Source organism: Aquarana catesbeiana, linkage group LG03 (assembly GCF_042186555.1).
Source record: "Aquarana catesbeiana isolate 2022-GZ linkage group LG03, ASM4218655v1, whole genome shotgun sequence".
Taxonomy (NCBI): domain Eukaryota; kingdom Metazoa; phylum Chordata; class Amphibia; order Anura; family Ranidae; genus Aquarana; species Aquarana catesbeiana.
In genome coordinates, this window is record NC_133326.1 from 526,287,413 (window position 1) to 526,314,208 (window position 26,796).

At 42.2% G+C, this 26,796-nt stretch overlaps 1 protein-coding gene across 2 annotated transcripts in view; it reads right to left on the reverse strand.

The window, feature by feature from the left end:
* CRACR2A (calcium release activated channel regulator 2A) overlaps nt 1-26,796 on the reverse strand; it is a 208,565-nt gene that overhangs the window by 69,731 nt on the left and 112,038 nt on the right. For both annotated transcript variants that reach the window (XM_073621246.1, XM_073621245.1), the window contains exons 7-11: nt 24,301-24,396; nt 7,988-8,175; nt 3,893-3,964; nt 1,975-2,020; nt 1,251-1,342 (exon numbers count right to left, since the gene is read on the reverse strand). In XM_073621246.1, coding sequence (XP_073477347.1) covers nt 1,251-1,342; nt 1,975-2,020; nt 3,893-3,964; nt 7,988-8,175; nt 24,301-24,396 — 494 coding nt within the window. The remainder of the gene's footprint in view (nt 1-1,250; nt 1,343-1,974; nt 2,021-3,892; nt 3,965-7,987; nt 8,176-24,300; nt 24,397-26,796) is intronic.

Sequence of the window (26,796 nt, forward strand, 5' to 3'; positions counted from 1 at the left end):
ACTGTATCATCATGTCCATATTTCAGCAAGGGGAAAATCACTTTGGACTGTGTTTGTACTAAAATTGTTGATACACATAAGGCTTTTTCTCATCTGTTATTATTGTATGGATTGACCTGCATCTTGCTCCAGTGAGCCTGTACACATAAGTTAGCTATAGATGGATCGGAATTCAGCCAATTTAGCAAGTTGAATTTCGATTCATGTGGGGCTGTCCTCGTTCGTCAGAATACAATGGCCCAGCGGGGGGCGGGGGGATTCCTCCATTCTCTTTGTTTGAGTGGATGGAGGAATCTGTTTATTCTTTGTGGCTGAACAAAAAAATAAACTATCTATGGCCAGCTTTGGACCATCTATGGCCAGCTGCTTTTGATACAGTTGACTAAACGCTCCTGATCAAAAAACTCTACTCCATTGGCCTCTGTGACTCTACTCTTTGCTGGTTCTCCTCTTACTTATCTCATTGCACCTTCAGTGTCACTTGCAACTGTATCTCCTTCTCGCTTCTTCTTGTTTCCATAGAGGTCACCCAAGGTTCCATCTTTAAAGCTCTTTTATTTACGATCTACCCCTCCTCCCTGGGTCAGCCTCACACAGCTTCCAACTTCTAGAAGGCATCTTGCCTGGTCCCTTTAAATCACTGCCACTCATTTAGCCATAACCTAGCCAATCCTTCAAATTCCTTTACCCATTTTCTTTCAGATGTGGACAATTGTGGTTGAAAGTCAGAAGAATCTATGTCCTAATTAGGGTTGTGCATTTCCAAGAAGGGGGTGTTTGCAGTGATGCTAGGTTTCACAAGCCAAAGTCCTGCAGAACAATTAAAAGAAATCAGTACTGAGAAATATAAAATTTGCCAATCCTGAGTCCCCTTTTTTAATAATTGTTGTCTGGCTGTTATTTTGATCTGAAGCGCTTTTTGAGTTACTCCATTCTTACTTCTCTCTGACTTTACAAGCTACATGCTTGTTTGGGATCAAATCAGAAAGTAGAGGCAAAATATTAGTGTTGCCACATAGTAGGGGGAACAAGTCATACCCCGCAATCAGAATATTTAGATTTATAACTTTGCCTTGCATCTGTGAGCCAAGTAGCAGAAAAGCAAAGGGGAAATAAACTACTGTGTGGGTCAGCGTTAAAGCGAACCTGTTGTCTTGATCTGCATGGGCAAAGCACAAGTTCACTTTAAGCCATATGAAAACATGGGTCACTGTATAATATCCATTTACCTTGACAATGACTGTATTTACCTTTTCACAGAAGGCTTCCTCTCAACATAATTTCCAATGATAGATCCAGATCTTTGATTCCTTATCGATTTTGATGAGGTAATCTTTGATTTCTGCTTAGGTTAAAAAAAACAAACATTTCTTCATGATTACAAAAATGTACTTTCAAATAGTTATTAAATAACTATAAATTATCCTATTCTGATTTTTAATGTAACTGATCATAACAAATGCTAGACACGTCTAGCTCTTAAACGTTCATTCATTCCAATAGCCAATAGAGTGAATGAACACGCAAACGCTTGATCTGTCTAAATGCATCTAAAAGCATTTGCAAGCTGTTTTTTCCTCACCTGGACGCCTTTGTGCATGAGGTCTTAGAGCCAGTTCACATCTGATTATTGGCCGTGCTTTTAACACATGCACATTAACATGCATTGCATTAAGGCAAGGTGGTCTATTCATTTAAATTGTTGGTCCGAGGCACCACAACGATCTTTAATAGTGCAAGCTGCATTTTTGGTAACGCACGATAATGCAGTACTGTGTGTTGCGGAGCACTGCAACCCATGTGCTAGCGCTATGTTTCAGGTGTTATGTTTCTGATATAAAGAGTCTGCTCCCACCCAATCTAGAAAGCCTTGGCATTAGAGAATGTATAAATGATAGGGCAACCTGGGGAAGTTGAAATAGGACATTCATAAGAAATACTTATCTTAAAGCCAAGATCCTCTTTGTGCATTACCTGTATAAAGCTGTCCCGTTCATCCCGTAAGTGTTTATTCATCTCCCTGAAGTAAAAAAATGCAAGTTTAGATGTGTATTGTACATAATGACATTCACACTTTACAGCCCAACCAAACCATTGTTCTAGATTGAGTGGGGAAAGTAAGGACTCCTGTTAGCTTACTGTTGCTATCGGTGACACCATTAGGGGATTCCTCCAACTCCTGTGGCATCAATACAAGGAAGGGTATGGGTGTCACTAGGACAGAAAGCCACAAACAGCAATAAAAAATGCCTGACAGAGGTATAAAGTATGCTCCGCTGTAATAAAAAGGTAATTTTAATCTTGTCTAAAACATTTCCCACCAGGGACACACATACAGCAATAAAAATCTAATACTGGTTCCCAGCATTCCTACTCTTCCCCAAAATTCTTAGAGTTATAACAGATCTTCTCTTCACCTGGAGATGAAGACCTAGCTAGCAACAAAATAATACTGTCAAAGGAAAAGATCCATAAGCCGCACATTTTGAAGCAGATCCATGTGCATGAAGTGAGATGAATGGCAGCCTCAGCTTGGACTCCAGCCAGGTCATGTACCCCACGCGTTTCTCTCCGCCCCTTGGAGCTTAATCATCAGTAAGCTCTAAGGGGTGGAGCGAAACGCGTTGGAAGCGTGGCCTGGCTTCAGTCCGGCCTGAGGCTGCCATTCATCTAACTTCATGCACATGGGTCTGCTTCATGATGTGTAGCTTATGGATCTTTTCCTTTGACATTGCTGCAGCTTGGAGCTAGGAGAAGCTCCCTGTCCCTTCCTGCACTCACAGCGGTCTAGTTGGACTTTACCTCTCTACCTGAGCGGCACCTAAATTTTGTCTTTTTGGGTAACAAAAAAATATTGTCAGAGGGTTCAACCCTTCTATTGCTAAGAATGTGTTTATTTTTGGCTGTGCCCCCATCGAGGAGACTTCTCAATACTTCATGCTCTGCAATCTCTGCAACTTAGAGAGCAATAAACACCCATCAGAGGCTCCCTTTTCCACTTTATCAAAAACAAAATAAAAGACTTTGCCTGAAATTGGACTTATAATCATGCATTATATTTTTTGGAACATTAACACAGATTGTAAATATTAAGGGCCAGTTTACACCGTCCATACCAATGGACTATCAGACACATGGGAACACACAAAAAGTATGGCAGGCGCGACTTTTAAGACTAGGTTCACACCATTACGGGTGGTGCAGCTCGCGTTTGTGTGAGTACACTAGCTTATTCATTTGAGTAGGCCGCTGTACCTGCGTTTCGCACAGCGAAAAAAGTTCCTGACCCTTTTTTAAAACGCGGCCGCATGGAACCGCATGGAGCTTTGTGTTTAACCCACCCAAAACCACACCTCAATTTCTGATGCGTGGAGGTGCCAGTAAGAATTCATGACATCCCCACATGTCTGCGTGTGATCGCCTGTGGGTGTGGGTACGCATGACACTGCACACTGCAGTACAATGCGGTTTGGTGGTAGCAACAAGTTTCATAGATGCTTTTGGGGCGCCATTAACAATTAATGGCACCTGCAGGTGTCTAAGAAGGCCAGCTTGTTCCAGTGCGGTGTGGGAAATGCAAAAATGCAAACATACACAGCTGAGACCTTTAGTTTTATTTTGAAATTGAACTTCAGCAAAACAGTTTTTCTAGTTTTGGATGGCATGAGGAAGTGTTATACCCTCAGTAAATGGGTTTTTATTAGTTATGAATGGGACTAGGGATGAGTAAAATTTTAAAATTATAATACCAGTGAAAATCTTGATTCAAGATAGAATCTGTACTCCAGAAAAATGTTTTGGTTTGCGGTTCACCGACTAAAAAGGGATTAGAAGAGCTAAGTGCTGGGGAATTGCATTGTGAACTGTGCAATGTTTCACTTCAGATAAATACCTTAACAAGTCAAGCTGTTTGAGCAGTGCGGTCCTTTCTCTCTGTAAGCTCTCTGTTACCCGGTATACTTCCCTGCGATGGAAACAATAAACAGAGAATAGTAAACAGTACCAGCCATGGCTGAATCCTCGAGAATTGATTCATAGATGGGTACAATGGATGCCAAAGAGCGAACATAAAACCAATTCAGCATTTTTAAAGGGAACCTTTTGAGATGGAACAATGGAAGCTTTCCTTTTGAGCTTGTTTTTAAAGGTGTAAAGTCCAGGGCTGTCATTTTAAAGGTTTCCTTACTACCGGTTGCATCAAGGATCCAGAAAATGTAGTCAGTAAAGTGTCAGGACACCAAAATGCATCAATAACTCACTAAGTAGTGAATAGAGGATGAGGATTATGCCTCAGGAACATGCACCTTCAAAAACAAGTCAGCAGTGGCAGCCTCCGTATTTCTTATCTAAAGAACCTTAGTTCCGGCAAATACCTTTTATGTGAAGGAATTCCTGTCTAGGCTTTATATACCCTAAAAATAAATAAATAAATAAAAAAGGATTTTGTAGCAATTTCAAAAAATAGAAGGGCTGCTGAAATTAGCGATCTCTTAATTTAGGAATGCACAATAATTTGATGTCTATGTTCACCCTGGCTTTGATGACTGTGGGTCAGTGGGAGCCATGGCTTGTCTGTGTCTACTTTATTGGAATGGCTGACATATAAAGTGCAGGATGGAAAGCTTGTCTTGGTTTATGGGAGAAGATATTTTTGGTTCCTGATTCAAACCTGCCTTTGAGATGTGATGGGGAGGTAGACACGCAAAGGTCCTAACTCTTTAAAAAGGAATTTGTATTACCACAAAGCAATCTCCAGCCAAAATGTTTTTTTTTTTTTAATTTTGGTTAGAGTAGTAAAGTGTTAAATTCCTACCTGGTTAATTTTTTTATAGAAGTGAAGTGTTAAATTCCTACCTGGTTATTTTTTTTTTAGACTAGTAAATTGTTAAATTCCTACCTGGTTATTTTTGCTGGGGAGATCTCCCATCTTTTCCTGTCTTGGAGATACAACAGGATGTGGAAGCGAATCTCACCAGAAAGAGGGCAATTCCTGTCTTAGACAGCTGTGACTGGAATGTTACATAGTTATATAGTAGGTGAGGCTGAAAAAAGACACAAGTCCATCAAGTCCAACCTATGTGTGTCATTATATATCAGTATTACATCGTATATCTCTGTATGTTGCGGTCGTTCAAGTGCTTATATAATAGTTTTTGGAAACTATCGATGCCCCCTGCTGAGACCACCACCTGTGAAAGGTAATTCCACATCCTTGCCACTCAAAAACAGTAAAGAACCATCTACATAGTTTAAGGTTAAGCCTTTTTTCTTCTATTTTTAATGAGTGGCCATGTGTCTTGTTAAACTCCCTTCCGCAAAAAAGTTTTATTCCTATTGTGGGGTCACCAGTATGGTATTTGTAAATTTAAATCATATCCCCTCTCAAGTGTCTCTTCTCCAGAGAGAATAAGTTCAGCGCGCACAACCTTTCTTCATAAATAATATCCTCCAGACCCTTTATTAGCTTTGATGCCCTTCTGTGTACTCTCTCCATTTCCAGTACATCCTTCCTGAGGACTGGTGCCCAGAACTGGACAGCATACTCCAGGTGCGTCCGGACCAGAGTCTTGTAGAGTGGGAGAATTATTGCTTTATCCCTGGAGTTAATCCCTTTTTTAATGCATGCCAATATTCTGTTTGCTTTGTTAGCAGCAGCTTGGCATTGCATGCCATTGTTGAGCCTAGGACCCCTTAGGTCCTCTTCCATCCTAGATTCCCCCAGAGGTTCTCCCCCTAGTGTATAGATTACTTTCATATTTTTGCCACCCAAATGCATTATTGTACATGTTTCTAGATTAAATCTCTTTTGCCATGTAGTTGCCCACGCCATTAATTTGTTCAGATCTTGCAAGCTTTCCACATCCTGCGGAGAAGTTATTGCCCTGCTTAGCTCTGTATCATCTGCAAATACAGAGGTTGAACTGTTTACCCCATCCTCCATTTATGAACAAATTAAATAGGACTGGTCCCAGCACAGAACCCTGTGGGACCCCACTACCCACCCCTGATCATTCAGAGTATTCCCCATTTATCACCACCCTTTGAACTCGCTTTTGTAGCCAGTTTTCAATCCATGTACCCGCCCTATGATCCATGCCAACAGATCTTATTTTGTACAGTAAACGTTTATGGGAACTGTGTCGAAGGCTTTTGCAAAATCAAGATACACCACATCTATGGACCTTCCTTTATCTAGATGGCAACTTACATCCTTATAGAAGGTTAATAGATTGGTTTGGCAAGACCGATTCTTCATGAATCCATGCTGATTACTGCTAATGATACCATTTTCATTACTAAAATATTGTATATAGTCCCTTATCATCCTCTTCAATAGCTTGCATACTATTGATATTAGGCTAACTGGTCTGTAATTCCCAGGGATGTATTTTGGGCCCTTTTTAAATATTGGTGCTACATTGGCTTTTCTCCAATCCGCTGATACCATTACTTTCAGTAGACTGTCAGTAAAAATTAGGACCAATGGTCTGGCAAATACTTGACTGGGTTCCCTAAGTACCCTCGGGTGCAAGCCATCCAGTCCTGGTCATTTAATAATGTTAAGTTTCCCAAGTCTAATTCTAATTCTGTCCTCTGTTAGCCATGAGGTTGCTTCCTGTGATGTATCACAAGGATGAACACTGCAATTTTGGTTACTGAAGCCACCCGATTCCCTTGTGTATCCATTGGATGATGTTCCGTCTCTTGCTCTAGTGATAATTTTGAATTGTTTCTCACCTTCTGTCATCCTGAGAGTCGTCACCAAAACAAATCGAGGGGTGAATCTCCCCAGCAAGAGAAAGAACAACAGCTTGACAGAAGATCCAACCCCTCACTACTTCACCCAAAAGTACAAAAAAAAACTTACCTTACTGAAATGCAAAAATTAAGGAGTTTCTGGTCTAAGAATCAGACCACATACTGTATCTATTTCCAGAAGAACAGTTAGAAAATCATTTTTTTAAGGCTAAGTTCACCTGTAAGGTAAAAATAATAAATGCACATATTTTTGCAGGAAAAGGTGCATTAGTTTATTTTTTCCTACAGGTGCGATGTCAGGCTCCTGCGCAGTCTTCTTCCATCTTTCTGTCCTGCTATCTACCACCGTGTGAGCCTTCAATTAGACAGTGGATGCAGGGGAGTGGAACCTCCGCTGTCACATGGGAAGGGGGGCCCATGGGGTGAGAGGGGGTGCTGGTACATGTTACATGTTACACCCTAAATACAGGTGTACCATGTTCTAGAAACAAATCTTTTAAAACACTTGGGTTAGGATATGGAGATCTGTGAAAGAGCACAGTTCCTGTTTAGCTATGGGAATACCATATGCTCTTGTATGTCAGACTGGCATTTTTCTGATGGGCATGCTGTTTTTTGATTAAAAAGAAAAAAAAGAGAAATGTATATGTTCTTTTTATATAAAAGTACAATTTTAAATATATATAATAAATATATATAAAAGTTCCTTTAAAAATAATTACAGTATAAAGGGTGTACCCAAGACATTGAGGTCTCAGATCATTATGGTATTTCTAAAGAAAGGGCACAGCAGAAGCTGTTTCCTTTCATATGGTCTCTTTAGCTGAAAGTCTGTACAGAGTCATACAAAACATTTATGAAGGGAGATGTGTCACTTCCCCTATAACTATCAGTTTGAGCTATTAAGAGGTTTTCTTTTTAGCAGGGCAGCTAATATTAGCCTGGTAAACATGCAAAAAAAGGGCATACAGTTCCACTGTCTGGCTGGAAAAATAAAAAGGACATGTTTATATGCCATATTATTACATTTTTTACCTGACAAAACAATATTTGTTCAATTGTATTTGTATTTAAGTCCATAATATAATGAAACCAATATAAACAGAAACATTTTATATTCCCTTTACAACTGCCTTTAAACCAAAAACTCTTGTTATAAACTATTTCATTCAGAGAATTAAACCTAATAACTTTGTTGATGACAATGATAATAATGTGATGTATGTACATTTCTCTCTCTTCATGCAGCTGGGAAGCTTCTTCCTGAAGAATCTTCAGCTGTCTCTGAGCGGTTAGTAACTCCTGAGAAGTCCGTTCCAGGTCTCGTCTCATCTCTTTGTTTGTCAGTCTGAGCTTTTCATTCTCTGCTTTCGTTTCATACTTGTCATTATTAAGTTCTGTACATTGTGTCTCCAGCTGCAACAAATTCAGAAGAACAGGTCAATAAGAAAAGCAAAATGAGTGACAGTGAAGAGACTGAAGCTGTAGAAAAATTTGAAGACTGAAGACTGGATAGCCATCACATTCCTATTTGAAGATTTTGTTGTTCCGATTGCTTTCCTTACAGGCTTACACATTCCTGAACTTGAAATTCTCAAATAATACTTAAAAAACAACTTTGAAGTTCAGTGTTGTAGCTTAATAGCAACAAATATTATGGCCTTGGACCCCTAGGTAAGAGATTGTGCTGGGGCCCTTGCTGTTTTTGTTATATTCAATCCTATGTAAACTACACGTTTTTTCAATATATTTCTGTCGTAAACATATATTTCACCTGTCTTTGCTTACGTATTATAATGTTTTGTATAGTTTTTCAAATATGCTATTTACCTTATAGAGTTATCCTCCTGATGAAGCGGTCCTTTGATCGCGAAACTTGTAGAGGATTATATAATCTGTGAAGAACTTCCATAACCAGAAACTCACCTTGAAATCTACAAGTATATGTATACTGTATTGACTTTTTCCTTTTATGAATTGATTCTCTGTAATCATGTTTGTGTTTTATATGTAATAAATATAATTTTTTTATTCAAAGTCTATTTGTGCTTATCGGTACCGAGATAGTCCATCTTTCCTTCTCAGCCTCAGCAACTGTTCCTACCTCCCCCTTTGCGTTTTAGCTTAATAAATACAGGGCCTCCTACAAATTTTGGACCAGAAACCTATCTTGATGGCCCTCGAATGCCCCGATTATTCTCAGTGGAGTGGTCCCGGCCAAACGCCAAAGTAGACACTGCTCAATGCATTTCATGAGCTTGGTCATGTGATCTTTGCATTACGCAATGTCAACAGCTGTTTTGTTGCAGTTTATATTTTACTAGGGCCTCTCTATACAGAGCATCCTGCAGAATTGTATGTGTAACATGTTTGGTGGGGATACACCAATATCAATTTTTTAAGACCGAGTACGAGTGCTGATACTTTTTCTCAAGTACTAGCCAATACCAATTACTGATACCTATTTTTTGACAGAGAGATTTCAGCCCCCATCAGTGCGACTTTGTTCAGTGGTTCACGTGCTCAAAATTGTCCCAGACTTTTATTAAAACGCGCTGCAGCCAGCCCGCACATATGTGAACCGGCTCCATTGAAGGTATCGGTTTTAGTAATGGAGAATTTGCATGAGTACAAGTACTGAGTACTAGTACAAATGCTTAGTATCTGCACCGATACCGATACTGTTATCTGTGCAAAGCTAATTTTTGGATAATGTTAGAGAAAGTGGTTTAATACTGTATTTGCATTTTGATGGTCTGATTTCCTGTTACTTTTCAATCAGTGTTATTTATTCTATGATGTATTTTAATAGGATGATATAGTTTATTACAGTATAGTATTCATTTCATTTTATTTGGTATTAATTGCTTTATTTGGTAACTTTATTGTTTTTATTGTGTCTTGTTTCTGTTCGTTATTGTGATTTTGTGTTGTCTTCGCTGAAAGTACAATAAAGTATTCTGAATCTGAATGTATTCCTGTAAGTAAGTACATTTCATAAATGGTGGTAACTACCATCCCTGCCCTTTTGGTGGAGCCCATGCAGGAACTGTTCAGAGGCTTGCTGGTATTTTATTTAGGATTCATATACACACACACCTTGTGGATGAAGAAGTTCATCCAGAGCCAGTGCTGCCAGGATTTAAAAGGCAGAGGAGAGCAGTTTAAACAAACCAGACAGCAATGCTACAGGGAAAGCACATATACAAACTGTTGTAATTCCTACATCGTTCACCTGATTTGGATGTAAATACCCTCAAATTAAAGCTGAAAGTCTGCAGTTAAAGTACATCTTGTTAGTTTCATTTCAAATCCATTGTGGTGGTGTATAGAGCCAAAAAGATTAGAATTGTGTCGTTGTCCCAATATTTATGGACCTGACTGTATGTACAAAGCTCATTGAATGTAGAGAGAAAAAATGAGCAGTCTGAGCATGTGTGAAGGTGTAGGCCATGGCCCATGGCAAAAGTTAGCCACTGATCTGAGGTATCTAGTGGGTGATAATTAAAGAGACACTGAAGTGCTTCAGGGCTGTGTTGGCAAGGTAAAACTTGGGTGGAAGCATCTCCTAACTCTGCATGACCTCAGCCATCTCCTGCATGCTCCAAGGCCAGGCTGTCAAAATAACAGACCAGCCTTGCAGATTACAGTAAAATGGTTCTCCCAGTTTAATCTATAGGGTTGGGCTTTCAGTGTCATTTATGAATGAAGGCTACATTTTTTTTTCATTTATAAATCATTTTGAACCTTGGTTAACCTGTATTAGTTTTTATTATTCATTCCAGCCTTTCTTGCCATTTATTTGTAGACTTTTAAAGCTTGCATACATTTTTTCAATAGTGCCACATTAAAAAAAGTCTTTGAACCAGAAGTTCTCATTGCCCAGAAATGTTGGCGAACATCAGTAGATGTTAGCAAAATGTTGTTATTTATGTGAAATGTATTAGAAACAATAGGAATAAGAAATTAAGATTCCATTTTTTTTTTTTCATTTTAAAGGGTGCTATAAAGTTTAAAAAAAGGTCAAATAAAACATTTAACGAGGCAAGAAACAAATAATGTTCAAATATATAAAAGGTAAAAAAAAAAATACCCTAAACACACAAACTCTACACCCTATAAGATAAAGAAAAAAAAGTAGATCCTTTTTTTCAAGCTTATTTTGCCTAAGCAACTCAATGAGCACAAGAGAGAGTTTCTGCTTCCTACAAAAATGTTGCAAGATCTGCAAATTTTCTGTCAATTTAATTTCACTACAACCACTACACTTGTTCCTTAGGTTAAGTCCAGAGCCAGCAGCCAGTGGTTGTCATCTCTGCACTCTGAAGAAGCTGAGTCACTGTTAATGTGGACCTGCAAGCTCCATTCATCTCAGTTTGGAGGGAGGGCACAGTTGGTCATCTTCGCCTTGGGTACAAGAAAGCATTGTCCCAGCACTAGCTGGCTCAAAGTTTATTTGGAGCATTGTCATCTTTAAATGTTACAGGTAAAGTTTTAAGGAGTTTTCATGGTTAGGCTACTGGTTAAGTGTTGGGAGGGTCAGTGATAGACTAGGTTCCTCCTAAGGGTCAGGTTAATATTAGGGGTTGGCAGTGTGGAGATTTATGTTAATTTTTCACTTGCTTTAATTACTGAAAAGAACTATCTAGCATCAGATTCTTGATGGCAAAAAAAAATTGTATCTAGATGCTACATGTACTAAATGCTGGATATGCAAATGTACCCCAGGAAATAGCGATAAGAGAGCACCACTTATACCCCATTGCCTTTCCTTTATATTTTTTTTCTAATTCTTTTTATTTAAACTTTCAATATGCTGTAGTATAAGCATGACACGTGTCAATTAACAACACAAAAAAGGAAAAAAGAAAAAACACAAAACATGAATGAGGCACACTTCAGCACAAGTGGCCAGCATGGCCCAGTGGATAATAAAGATCTATGTCAGGGTAAGAGCCCACAACAGTTTCACATAAACAATTAGTAATAATATCATATGTAGCCGACTACAATATCCAGATGTATAATCAACCCTTCACAGATGGAACTCACAATTTATACTAACGGATACGAACCCCATCACATCGTAACATAAAACGCTACATGCAATAACAGTGTTGATAACAAAGAGAGACAGTTCTCACTCAGATGCAGTAGATGCATCATTCACCCATTCTTCCCACACTTTGTCAAATTTTGCCGGAACCCCTCTACTGGCATATGTAGCCTTATAAAGAGATAGGGCTTTATTTATTAGAGCTTTCCAGGCTGTGATGGTCGGAACATGAGATTTTTTCAAAGAAAGGATAATGCTTTTTGTTGCGTAATAGAGAAATAAGGTTAGGAGAGTTTGAATGACCTTTGTAGGGACCAAGGAGTCAACCAATCCCAGCACGCAAATTTCCACAGAAGGAATTATGTTTAACGTTGTAACAGAATTTATACATTGTACTACATTGAGCAAAAATTGTTGTGTTACCGTACAATCCCAGAATGTTTTAATAAAATCTGCATGGGAATAATTACATCTGCAGGCGAATATGTTAGCCAATCTAGCAGGGGTTAAATAAATTCTGTGGAAAAGTTTATATTGAATAAGGTGCTCTCTACCGCCTTTCCCATCTTTAACCTAATTTCTTATACTCAGTATGAGATATTATTAACCAAAAGGCTAAGCTACCCTCTTTAGCTCTTTGCCTCGTTTCAGCTCTGTCTGTCTTTTGGAGGACTATTGGGCAAAAAAGGGGCCGTAAGAATAGCCTTTAATGAACAAATAAAAGAAGTCTTCTTATGTAACAAATGACTAGACCACGCTTAGAGAACCAAGATAAGCAGCAGCAGAATAACAAAACACACAAAAAACCTTGTATGTACAGTATGTCAATTAAGATACTTGAATTGATGCAAACAGAAAAGATAAAATTGAGAGGATTATGTAATCAGCCTAAATTGGTATAACCGAATTGTTAAGAGATTTTTCTTACAGTTCCGTTTTAAAAGCCTGATTCATTCTTGTCTAAAAGCACTACATAAAATGTACAAAATGGAAACAGCTAGATTTACATAAACATGAAAACAACAGAGAAAAAAAACCTGCAGATTTTTCTTTTGCCGTCTTTGCAACATCAAAGAGATTATTTATAATGCTGAAGGCTGTCGAGACTTTACTGAATAGTGTAAAGGGCTAGCAGTTAAGCCATAACAATTAAAGTGCACATGTCATGTAGTAGTGAAGCATGGAAGGGGGAGGTCAAGAGGAGGCAATAGCTTGAGGTGTTAAAAAGGAACCTGCCAGGACAGAAATATGAAAGCTGGAACTGCAAATTTTGGCCATCTAGTGCACTTTATCAGCTTTGCTGCCTTTAGCCTCTTTGTGGCTGCTAATATGGTTATGTGCTCGCTATTTACACTCTCAAGGATTTAGCATATTTACATCCTCAAGGATTTAGCATATTTACATCCACAAGGATTTAGCGTATTTACAGTCCATCGTATGCACGGTGCCTTCAAAAACTGCTCCTTGTTTTATATCGTAAGTTATGGAACTATCAAACTGCTACCCTTGAGTCTCTTTATTCATTGACTGAAGGTGTTTTATTCTGATCCTGTTTAGATTTTTGTATCTGAATCACACCATAAATGTACAAAAACATTTCCTATTACTACTTTTAAAAAGCACAGGTGTTATGTCATGGGAGTTCCCTGAACTACTGACCTGTAAGAGCTCACAGACTTGTAATTAGCAGATCTGCCCATCCCACACTGGAAGATAAAAAACCCAAACAAAAAGTAAAATAATATAATGCAGCTTACCATTCCTTAGCTAGATACGCCAATTTCCTTTTTTCAGTTTTTCCCCATTTACTTTCACCTGGTGAGCCTGGCGGTAACACACATCTTGTCCCTGGGTGTCTACGCTCACCCCCTTAATGTATCAATGGAAGGGGCCATGGTAGCCACCCAGGCTGGACTTTAAACACGCCTACCCTTGCTTGTTTTCAATACATGGGGGTGGGGGGATTAGTAATTTACACAAGAATGATAACATTGTTTTTCCTTTAAGTTCACAGAAAGTGACAAGGACATTTTGTTTTTGGGTTTAGTTATACTTAAGGTGAACTAGTTTTGGATAGAGCTTAATAACATTAAAATCTTTTTCTTAAATTCTTTTCTTTAGTTATTTTTGTATGTGATTCACTTGGGGAGATTTTCCACCAATTCCTGTCCATATCACTCCTGTACATGAAATGGATGGTACGGTTGTTTCTTGGACGGATAGCGTATCCAAATTGAACAAATTTTGTATTACTTCCTGTCCAGACAAGAAGGGTAGGAAAATGTCTTCAAAGGGCAGATTGAAAAGAGAGGATTGTGTTGCATTTATTTGCAAGAACATGCAAAGCCACACTGCCATATCAAGGCACCCGCCCACATTCACCCTTCCTGTCCCCTTTACATTGATCTGAGTGGCTGCCATTGTTCCTTCCTATCCCTAATAGGGAAACAGACAGCAATAAAAACCTGACAGAGGTTCTGTCTCCTGACCAAAAAGTAAATAATATTGAAGGGGGCGTGGCCAAGATTGCGATGTGAGCGGCTGCTTTTTAGAGAGCTCCGCACATCGCTATTAAAAATCCGGATCCATCGGCTTTTAAAACCCCGCTGACACATCCCTGCTGTCTGTGGGGGGTCTGCAGACCCTCTGGCTCTTGAAGGAGGAGGACAGTTTCTGCTCTGAGGCCGTGGTCGGGGCCCGTCGGACGCTCCCGGCCTACATCGTGGTACTAGGCTGCAGCCGCGGCCTTTCCTGGCGGGCCGCGCCGCGTCTCGAGGGATCCCTGGCGCGATCGGCGCTCCCGGGGAGCATCACAGCCCGCCGCGGACCATGGGTGAAGGTTAATCAGCAGGCTCAGGCCTGGCCACAAAAGCTGACTCGGCTCTGATCTCCTCCTCACCCCCCCACGAACAGCTAGGCCGCAACCGCGGCCTTTCCTGAGGACTCGGGGCCGCCGGATCGGCTAGGAGAGTGACTGAGCCAAGGGGCCTGGAGGAGGGGACCCTAAGATGGCTGGAGGCCTCTACCTGGACAGTGGAGCAGGCCCTAGACCATCTCTACCCCTGACACCCCGGGTGAGACTCGCTGAGGATAAGCTGCAAGTTCCTGTGGGCCTGTGGAAGTCTGAGGAGGATAGCCCCGGTCTTACTCAATCTGCAGGCGAGGGGGTAGACTCTCTGGGGGGCACATACCACTCTGCACATACTGCCTGCATACCCCTGAACCCCCCCTGACGGGCTCCCGCAACCAGCCACTGATTATTGCCCAGATCAGGGCTTTGTCATTCTGAATGAGGCGCAGGTCTTCTTGTGCAAAACACAGCAAAGGGGGACAAAAGTTGGCCTTTCCACCACAGTCGGACTTCCCTCAGACCCCCACCTGTCCCACTCCGGAGGCTCACACCATACGCAGCGTGCATAGAGCTTCACAGACAAGCATCATGGAGACGGACGACTCTCGTCCCCCCTGGCTGGCGGACGTCATGGCGGCCATTGCAACTTGCCAATCCACATTAACAACAAAAATTGAGGCTGTCCAGCTGGATATGGGTCTAATCCACCAAGATATAGACAAAATTAGGTCGCGAGTTACTGAGACGGAACAAAGACTGAGTACCACTGAAGACATCACGGCGGAACATGGAGTAACACTCCGTACGCTTCAAACCAAAGTAAAGGCCCTAGAATACAGAGCTGAAGACGCGGAGAACAGAAACCGGCGCAATAATCTTCGTATTATCGGTTTACCGGAGGGGGCGGAGGGGAACAACCCTACCTCCTTCATAGAAGGCTTGCTGCGTGACCTCCTGCCGGAGGCCCGTTAGTCACCCTACTGCACAGTCGAGAGGGCACACCGTATACCGCCTAAGCCAGGGCCACCTAGATCCCCTCCTCGCACCTTCATACTCCGTCTCCTTAAAGCAGATCTTCACTCATTTTTTACACTTTCGCTCCGTGGCTTCTAAATATAGCACCGAGTGCTATATGGACATCAGTTTTTTTTTTTTTTTCCTACCTTAAGATAAGTGGCCTGGCCTGTCTTCGGTCCCTGCAGCTGTGGGCGGGGATTTTGCAGGTATCCGCGTCATTTCCTATGATCGCCGCACTGTCTCCTGGGATCTCGTGTCATTCATCCCAGGAGTCAGTGCGGAGACCCGCCGTGAAATCTCGCGTGATTTCAACAGACGTTGATGGCGCTACGATTTCTGTTTACTGCGCATGCGCAAGATCGGGGATAGAACGGGCGGTGCATGCTGGTCGATCAGCAGCACCGTATCCCGGAAGAGGATGCCTGTGGGCTTCACATGCCCACAGGCAAGATGAAAACCGGCAGCAGGAAATTTTATAACTTTTTTTTATTGGAGAAAACTGGGAGCAGTAAGCTCTAAAACCGGAACGAGTAAGTTCAATATTTATATATATTAAACATTGTCATTTTGCCCCCCCCAAAAAATATGTGGAGACAGTGAAACCCCGCTTTAATTTTAGAGACAGGGATGAAGTTCTTCGCGCCTCCAGAAATTTGGGGACCTAAGATTTCAGAACACTAAATTGATGATTTTCCCTGACTATTCGGTGGAGACCCAAAAACTCAGGAAATCGTTTGACCAGGTTAAGGCGGCATTGAGATCACGCAGCATTCGCTATAGTGTACTCTTCCCTGCTCGCTTGAGGGTCCAGGACAGTGAGACGACACGATTTTTCACCACACTGAGAGAGGCCTCTGCCTGGCTGGATCCTCTGCCACAGATCCGCTGACTGACTAACCGGTATATGCCGAATGTCCTCTTCATTGTTTATTCACAACAACCTGGGCCCAGGTCTGAGTTCACACACGAACTGCTCCATGGATGACTTCGTTTTGTTGCACAGGTTGTGCCCAGTTCAACCCCATGGTGTGCTCAGACTTGAGGGGGGTAACTAACTATCCCCTATCAGGAAATTCTAAGTTAATGCCCCTGCCAAAGAATTTGGTCAGGAGAGATATGAAGAGATGTTGAGATATGAAGCTTCTTGACACTTGCATACCCCCTTGGGGTGTATTGAAGTTCCTGTTCTGGGTATCCTTTTAACAATGGATCGACTTTACTGTGGGGTCGCAATATGGTTTACTTCTTCTCTGTTTGACTTTTAACACCTCACAGCCTGTTATAGTCCATTAGCGGAGTTCTCACATTTGAAGGGCCGCTTGAACTGCTGCTTACCCCCCCATGAGAAGTCTCGGGGGGTTGGGCTCGCCTCTTCCACGGACCCCTCGTTGCAGCCGGCGAGCTGAATTGGTTTGGGATTGAAACACACCTCAGTTTGGGGGCAATCCCAAAACTAAAGGGACTATTTTAATTTACGTTAGATGTTGGGCTGTTTTCAGTTTGGTTTTGTTTTTGTTTTACAATTGTTTTAAAAAAATTGACTCATCCTTGCAATGTTTCCAGGTGTGTCCATTATGGGTCCGGGGGTCCAATTCAGGTGCCGTGACCTACATTGATCCTAACATTATTATCATATTGAGTAACCATGTCCTCCCTTAACATCATTTCCTGGAACACTAGGGGACTGAACTCCCCGGTCAAGCGTTCCCTGGTGTTCCAATTCATTAAAGCTTATAACCCACATATATGTGTGTTCCAGGAAACGCATTTAATAGGAAGTAGGGTTCTGGCCCTCAAAAAACCATGGGTGGGCTACCACTACCACTCTACACACTCCAGCTTTTCCAGGGGTGTTACTATCCTGATACTGAAATCTCTTCCTTTCCGGCTCCTGGATTTGGCCCTGGACCCTGATGGTCGTTATGTCATCATCTATGCTAAAATATACTCTCTGACGTGGACCATTGTGGGTTTATACTTGCCTCCTCCGGCTTCCTTGCTGGTGCTCAACCAGATCCCAGGCAAGATAGCCGAATTTGCATCTGATAACAATATTATATTGGGTGATTTTAATCTGGTCCCTGATCCGGATCTTGATAGACTAGCGTCTGCAGGATATCATCACCCTGGGTTGACTGAATGGGCGGATACATATGGCCTGACTGATGTCTGGAGGTGGAGACACCCCCAGACCAGGCCATACACATGCCATTCGGCCTCTCATAGGACGTTCTCCCGAATAGACCTAGTCTTTGAGGGAAGTCCGGTCCTCCCACGGGTCACAGATATACGAATACTCCCTAGAGAAATCTCTGACCACGCACCCCTGTTGTTGTCATTGGACCTTTCACTGGGTCCTGTAGACTCAGGGCCTCTTCTCTGCGTTGACGCGCCTCGAGAAACTCCCGGATACAATGAGTGAGGCGATCATAGTGGTGATCCCCAAGCCAGGGAAAGATCCAACTTTATGCTCCTTGTATTGCCCCATATCCCTCCTGAATATGGATGCAAAAGTCCTGGCAAAAGTATTGGCCAATAGGCTTAACCTAGTCATCACTGCCCTGATCCACAGGGGTCAAACAGGCTTTATGCCCGGGAGAGGTACTGACATTAATATTAGACGTCTTTATACTCATATAGACAGGGCAGATGCGACGTCCGGGGGATTGGTGGCCTCACTCGACGCGGAGAAGGCTTTCAATTCCGTCGAGTGGGGCTACTTATGGGAGGTGCTCTTGCGATTTGGGTTTGGCCCAAGCTTCACAAAATGGCTCCGCATGCTATATCATAGTCCTTCAGCCAGAATACGCACCAACGGTTGTCTATCAGAGAAGTTCAAATTGTTTCGGGGTACGAGACAAGGGTGTCCCCTCTCCCCGGGCTTATTTGCCCTGGTGATGGAGCCCCTGGCTATACTGCTGCGGGCTGACCCCGAGGTGAGGGGACTTCAGGTGGGCCCAATCGAGGAGAAGATTTCACTGTACGCGGATGACGCTCTGCTCTATTTGGCGGACGCGTCGTCCTCCTTGCAGACTGCACTAGGTCAGATCAACGGATTCGGCGGGTATTCGGGGATCCGTGTCAACTGGGATAAGTCGATATTGTTCCCGCTCCATCTGTCGACCCCTAGGGTCCCACACGCGCAGCTTAAATGGGTAGAGGATTCAACTACCTAGGAATTAAAATTAGTGGTAAAGTCCAGGATTATATGGACAACAATTTGCGACCACTTATGACACAGCTAACGGCCAAGTGTGCTTCTTGGCGTACCCTCCCACTGACCCCGGTTGGCAGAGTAAATCTGCTAAAAATGATGTACCTTCCCAAATATTTATATTTTTTCCGCAACACACCCATACATATTCCTAGGGCCTTTTTCCGAAGGTTGGAGAGTCTGCTGATACACTTTGTGTGGGCTGGGAGGCCACCCAGGGTGGCCAAGCAGATCCTATATCTCCCACTATCGGGGGGGGGGACTGGCACTACCGAACTTCCAAATTTATTACTGGGCAGCTGTTCTTGTTACGATTCGGTGGTGGTTCTCCCAGCCCGCACAGAATCCTGCTGTCACTCTCGAAGCAGCCATTTTGGGTTCTTTTGCAGCCCTGAGCAACCTTCCGTTCCGTGGACTTCGGGCTAGTCCGTCCATGACAACTCCGATGTGAAGCACCGTAAGGGTCTGGCAGGAGGCTAGGAGGATATATGGGAAACCTAATCATATCTCACCTCATATGCCCCTATGGGGCAACCCCATGCTCCCTCACCTTCACAGTATACCAGACCCCTCTATCTGGGCAAAAAAGGGTATTCTCACACTAAAACATATAGTTCAGGACGGTAGGCTCAAGACTTTCCAGGTCCTAAGGTAATCATTTGCTATCCCATCCTCCTTCCAATTTAGATACTGGCAGCTAAAGCACGCTTTTGAAGCTCAGTTCCCCGCCCCCCTTATTTTGGATTCAGATTCCATTGAACGACTCCTGATTTCTAGTGTGATGTGGAAGCCACTTTCAACATTATATCTATACCTCACAGTAGAGTATGACACCAAACTAACTAAGACATGGGAAAAATGGAGGGTTGATATCCCTTCCCTAGATGAAGAGGAATGGAAGGAGTGCTTACTCTCCTACATTACTTCCATGATCGCGGCGAAAGATAGGTTCATACAATTTAAGTTCCTACACAGAGCGTACTTCACCCCACAGAGACTGGCGCGCATTTACGATCAAAGAGACCCCAATTGTCAGAGATGCAGGCAGGAGGTGGGCACCTTTTGGCACATGGTCTGGTCCTGTCCCAAACTTAAACCCTTTTGGTCAGCAGTAGCCTCCACACTGAGCAATGTCACAGGTTTAAATGTACCGGTCGATCCTCAGATACTATTGCTTAGCCATTTGGAGGATCTTGAGGGAGACAGATATAGTAAACTGTGTCTTACCTTCGCATTATATTATGCTAGGCGTGAAATCTTAATGGTATGGAAAAAGGCAGAGCCTCCTACTTTGGTGTCGTGGAAAAGGTCGGTGAACATGGTACTTCCCCTGTATAGATTGACATATGAAAGTAGGCAATGTCCAGGTAAATTCGATAAGATCTGGTCCTCTTGGGTAGACGCCTCTGGGGTCCCGGAACCCCCTACTCCATAATTATTATGTTATGAAACTCATTGGAGGACCTCCTATGTCTCTTTGACTATTCTCCCTGTGCCCGTTCCCTCTTGCCCCCCCCTTACCTTTTCTTCGCTCCCCTTCCCCCTCCTCCCTCCTCTCCTTCCCCCCCCCCCCCTCCTCCCCCTTCACCCCCCTTCCCCCTCCTTATCAGGCTGGATTGAAAATGGTTACTTATGTAAATTTATCTACGATGATATGACACTATAATGCAATAAGGTGTACTGTTAAGTGATATTTCTGATATCTGCACAACTGGAATATCTGATAAACAAAGACTACAGGTTGAAGGTTGATTTTACTGTCATTCTCCTCTATACTTTGAATGTTCTAAATCATTCTGTAATGTAATGCTGATTTGTTTAATAAAATTTTCTGTTAAAAAAAAAAAATAATATTGAAGGCTGGAGCTGGGTTTTAACTATTATTTCTTTTATTTTTTTCCACGGTTGTGCAAAAACCTGAAACGGAAAAAACCTGTATGTGAACAAAAAACGTGCATGTGAAACACACTATGAAGTGCACTTAAGGATGTACTTTAGTCCACCCCCCAAAGGAGTAGGACCTCTACCCTGATCCCCTGGGGCACAAGGCTCCTGACATGGACAAAGGGTTTCCTCTGTGTGCCTAGCCAGAAGGACTGGCAGACCTCGTTCTTCTAGGTCTGCCAAAGCCAACTATCGAATACTTGGTTCAGGGGCTCTCCTGAAGAGAGACCCCCAGGGGCAGGGGAGGAAGGAACCTGATGGCCACACATCCTCCTGTTAGATGTCAGGGCAAGCCCGAGGACTCACACCCTTCATCCAGTGAGAAAACACACACAAAAGTGAAAGTGAGACAAGTGAAAAGTGAGTGGGAGAAAAATAAATAGAAAATAAAAAAATGGGGTTTTAAATATTAATGTTTAATGGTTAGTTCAACTTTTCTGCATACTTCTTGGCTCATTCAAACTGTGTGCATGCGCAGTGCGCTCTTTCTACCTCTAGCAGCAGAGGGGGAAGGAGTTCACGGACTATGCATGCAGTCTGGATGAGCCAGAGTGCCCCGCATGGGACACACATCTAACCTCCTGCCCTTCCTGTTTTTTAGACAGAATGGAGGGGGATCAGCTATGAGAGTTGTTGTGGACAGGACGCGCATGGCGTACAGATATGGAATGGGAAAGAAGCAGCCTTATTAAAATGTTGGAATGCATGGGGAGTTTTGTTGGAATTAGAGATAGGTGTCCTCCAAACCAACCTTTATCCAAACTTCCATGTCGCACTCCTTTTTTGTCCAATCAGCTGCGGGCCAGATAACTCACTGGTCCACAACACACATAAACAGGGGCGCAGGATGCTGATGATGTCAGAGCCCTTATGTGGAGACATGTCCGAATGCCTAATGTCATTGACTAAATCTGGGCACGTGTCCATATAAGGGCACTGACATCACCAATATCTTGCTCCTTTGTTTATGTTTGCTGTGGGGCGGTGAATGACCTTACCCGCAGATGATTGGAGTGAAAGGAGCGCAACTTTAATATTCAAATAGAGTTGAGTTTGGAGAATGCCCAAATTCATTTCTAGTTGGAAATGTGCAGGAAAGGTGAACTAATCTTTTAACCACTTCAGCCCCTGAAGGATTTACCCTCTTCCTGGCCAGAGCCATTTGTGCGATTCGGCACTGTGTCGCTTTAACTGACAATTGTGCGGTCGTGCGATGTTGTACCCAAACATAATTAGAGTCCTTTTTTTCCCACAAATAGAGCTTTCTTTTGGTGGCATTTGATCACCCCTGCGGTTTTTATTTTTTGCGCTATAAACAAAAAAAAGAGCGACAATTTTGGAAAAAAAAGCAATATTTTGTACTTTTTGCTATAAAAAATATCCCCCAAAAATATATAAAAAAACTATTTTTTTTCCTCAGTTTAGGCTGATATATATTCTTCTACATATTTTTGGTAAAAAAAATCGCAATAAGCGTATATTGATTGGTTTGTGCAAAATTTATAGCGCCTACAAAATAGGGGATACTTTTATGGCATTTTTATTATTAATTTTTTATTTATTAGTAATGGCGGAGATCTGCGATTTTTATCAGGACTGCGACATTATGGCAGACAGATCTGGCACTTTTGACACTATTTTGGGACCATTGTCATTTATACAGCGATCAGTGCTATAAAAATGCATTGATTACTGTGTAAATGACACTGGCAGTGAAGGGGTTAACCACTAGGGGCGGTGAAGGGGTTAAGTGTGTCCTAGGGAGTGATTCTAACTGTGGCTACACCTCACATGACAGCGATCACTGCTCTCGATGACAGAGTGCAGTGATCTCTGTCCTATCACTAGGCAGAATGGGGAAATGCTTTGTTTACAAAAGCATCTCCCCATTCTACCTCTCCGTGACACGATCCCGAGCACCCAGCGGACATCGAGTCCGTGGGACCTGCGGTCACGGAGTCTGCGGTGCCCGCAGCACCGCTTCTTAAAGGGGAAATGCCAGTAAGCCCTTTTGCCCACCAGTGTCATTCTGCCGACGTAAATCGGCGTGCGCTGGTCGGCAAACGGTTAAGGGTGAACTACTGGCATATATAAGATAAGCAAACAAATGGAGCTATTATTTATTAATACATCAATAAATGTATGTTTTTAAATGCACACAGTATAAGTACCTGATATCAGTCTCTTGCTGTCCCTGTGCAGCAGAGCTCAGACTGGGAGAGGGAGAAAAAGAACAAGGACACAACCGGGCTTATTTACTAAAGGAGTAGATAATCTTTGCCCAATAAATTGTGTGACTATTTACTTCAATTAACACATAATGTCTAAAGTAAAGTCTTGTTTCCTAATGTCATCTACACGTGATTCAGTATCCAAACTGAACTGGATTTTGCTTTCACCTGATTGTATAACTAAAGTGATTGTTCACAAAATATATTGAAAAAAGATTCTCAATCCCTTTAAGAACACCAGCCTCAGTCAGTCATGCTGTAGTGCTCAAGTGCTAAGAAGGAACATGCTTGATAGGCTCAGAGAACATAGTGACAGAGAGATGAGCTTATCAGTCCGCTGCTTCCTCTTTATGGTCCAGTTGTATGGGGAGGGGGAATCAACACTTGTAAGTGCTACCAAACTGCAGCAGAATAAATTAGGTCTCCTGCCCTGTTAGACACAGCAGTACTGTGTAGCAGTGCTGTAAAAATCTCAGAGCTGGGTGGACAGAAATACAAATCTTTTGGCAGGTAAAACAGGACCCCTAGAGCCCTTTCACACTGGGGCGGTTTGCAGGCGCTATTGCGATAATAATAGTGCCTGCAAACCGACCCGAAAGTGCCGCTACCTTAATTCCAGTGTGAAAGCCCCGAGGGCTTTCACACTGGAGCGGTGCGCTAGCAGGACGGGAAAAAAAGTCCTGCTAGCAGCATCTTCGGAGCGGTGAAGGAGCGGAGTGTATACCGTTCCTGCCCATTGAAATCAATGGGACGGCGTGGCTATACCGCCGGCAAAGCGACTCTGCAGAGGCACTTTGCGGTGGTATTTAACTCTTTCTCGGCCACTAGCGGGGGGTAAAACCGCCCCGCTAGCGGCCGAATACCGACGGTAAAACGCCGCTAATAATAGCGGCGTTTTACCGCCGACGCCGCCCCCGCCTCAGTGTGAAAGGGCCCTTATAGATATTGCTTCTATGTATTTAGCTGTTTCCCTAGAATTCAGCTTTAACAGAGACACTGATAAATTAGAACCCCATTTGATAATGGTGTAGCCAGTAGGTTGCCAGGTGTTGATTTCAAGTGTGGACTGCGTATTGTTACAAGCCTCAATAATGCCACATATTATAAGGGATGCTATAGGTCTAATATTGGTATATTCTGGAAAGGGATTCTCCAATGTATAATCAGAGTTTCTTTTTACATGGAGTGGTATCACTGTTTTATGCAATTGGTGATGAGAGGTATTTACCCTTTTCTGCTTTTGGCTTAGATGTTCCAATTCCTGCTCTTTGTTCAGCAGCTTCTCCTCCAGATCGTGGCTGCGAGTTTGAAATCGCTCAGTGTCCTGATTAAAATATAAACAGAGTGTCACTAAGACAGCAATAACATAATAAATATTGTAACTAAAAAATCTATAATTACTAGCCCTTGAAACAGTATTATAAAAATGAAAATGTACTAGCAGCAGCCCAAAAATAATTTGCTTTTATGCAATGACCCCTGATGACGTCAGACGTTGCTGACAAAACGCGTCGGCTTATCTAGTGCGTGACACGTCACTTCCGCTATTCGTTTGGAACAGAGGTGGAACGTGATCGGTGTGCCTGCCCGGTTCCATGAGCTTTTGAAAGTATATCTAATTGTAAGTGGATACTTTGTTTTCAATAATAAATAGTTACAAGCTACAACATGAGGAATTCTCTCTTTTCTCTTTAAAAAACGATCAAACCCTTCGTTGGTGGATCTTTCTTTTCTGGGAGCCGTTTTTCCATTGGAGAACACATCTTTTTGCCATCCATGTGTTTTTGACTACCTGTAATGGGCGTCATGTCGGTTTGGTGAGTAGAATGTTTGCCCTGTAATCTGTGGAATACGGCACTATATTTTTCACAGAAACAGGATTGTTTCACTCTCACTTGATTCAAGAATTTTGGTGGTGGTTTATGGACTTTATATTGCATTTATTTTGCATATGATAATATGGTTTATGAGCGCGGTATGGAAATATATTGTATCTCATTCTATTCATTTATTTATTTATTCTTCTACTTCTATTCAGTATTTAAAGCAGGTCTATACTTAATGGGAATCTGTCATTTGCCCATTCAGGGCAAATTAACAGGTTCTCTTGAAAGTTCACACTCGCCCATCTATTGATATTTTCCTTTTCCTTATTCCCTCACTGCTCCGTTCATCTTTCAGAGATATGGAGTATCCAGTAGTACTTACTGTAGTCACAATTATGTGGACTTGTTTATGCTGAAGATGTTTCACAGCCTGGAAGGTGTAAAAGTTTGTGGACACAACCTGTTTCAATTACAAAATCCATTCCCTTGGTGGTAGGGATTCTATAAAAGGTGTTTGATTTATATGGCTGAAGGCATGAATTTTTTTCAAATCTCAGAGGTAGCTTGTGTCAAAAAGCCTCAGTGCATACACAGTATCAATTACCTATTTTCCTCCCCAACCTGAAAATCTTGACTGCTTAAATCTGCATCCTGGGAGGAAATGGAAAATGTATTTTCAAGGGTTTCAAACATGCAGAAGAGTGTAAAATCACACTACAGTTCATATGCATTTTGCATGCCTTAACACATTTACTATGATGTGAATGAGCACTATATGGCTCTGAATAGAGGTACACTTTGCCTCTAGATTTCAGAAAATATGAGAAAATATGAGAATGTTGCTGTCATAATTTTCTGAATGATGACTAAATGTGAATTGAGAGATGCATTATAGATTTTTTTGTTCTCTCAATGTTCATCTCTTGCTCAAATGGCCATTAAAAGCTTTAGAGGAAGCAGAAATTTCTGCAGTAATCATTGTTGCTAGCAAGGCGTAGAAGGCGTACAGCATTGAGTCTCTATTTGTTCCACGTTTCAAGTGTATTATCCTACAAAAACTCAATTAGGTTGTATATCCTGCAAAGCAAAAAAAAAAAAGGCCAAGTGTTCCATTAGCTGTCTCTCCCACAGTTTAGATTTAGGCACATTAGACAGTAATTTTGTATATGAGATAAATAATTACCTCTAATGAAAATCCTGGCAGCTCCTGTCTTTATTTTACATTGATTGATTTATAGAAAATAAACTACTTGTTTATATCTGGGCGGCTGACACAAGTGTCTAAGTAGTTAACATTCTTGCTTTGCAGCTCTGGGTTCTGAGCTTAGAACCCTCCAGGGACGCTACACTATATGGCTAGAAGTTTGTGGACACTTGGTCTTTACACCTATATGAATTTGATGGATATTCCGTTCCGAAACTATGGCCATTAATATGGAGTCCCAGTGTTTGCAGCTATAACAGCCTACAAACTTCTGGGGAAACTTTTCACAAGATTTTGGATCGTGTCTTTGGGAAATTGTGCCCATTCTGTCAGATCATTTGCGAGGTCAGGTACTGATATTGGATGAAAAGACTTGACTTACAATTGGCATTCCATCTTAACCAAAAGATCTTTAGCATGGTGAAGGTCAGAGTTCTGTGCAGCCCACTTAAAGGGGTTGTAAAGGTTCATGTTTTTTCACCTTAAAGGGGTTGTAAAGGTAAAAATTTTTTCACCTTAATGCATTCTATGCATTAAGGTGAAAAAACTTTTGACAGTACCGCCGCCCCCAGGCCCCCCGTTTTACTTACCTGACGCCTCGAATCTTCGCTGCTCGTCCTCGTCATCTTCATTGCAGCTCAGCCTGGTCGCTGATTGGCTGCAGTGGATGGATTGAAAGCAGCGCAGCCATTGG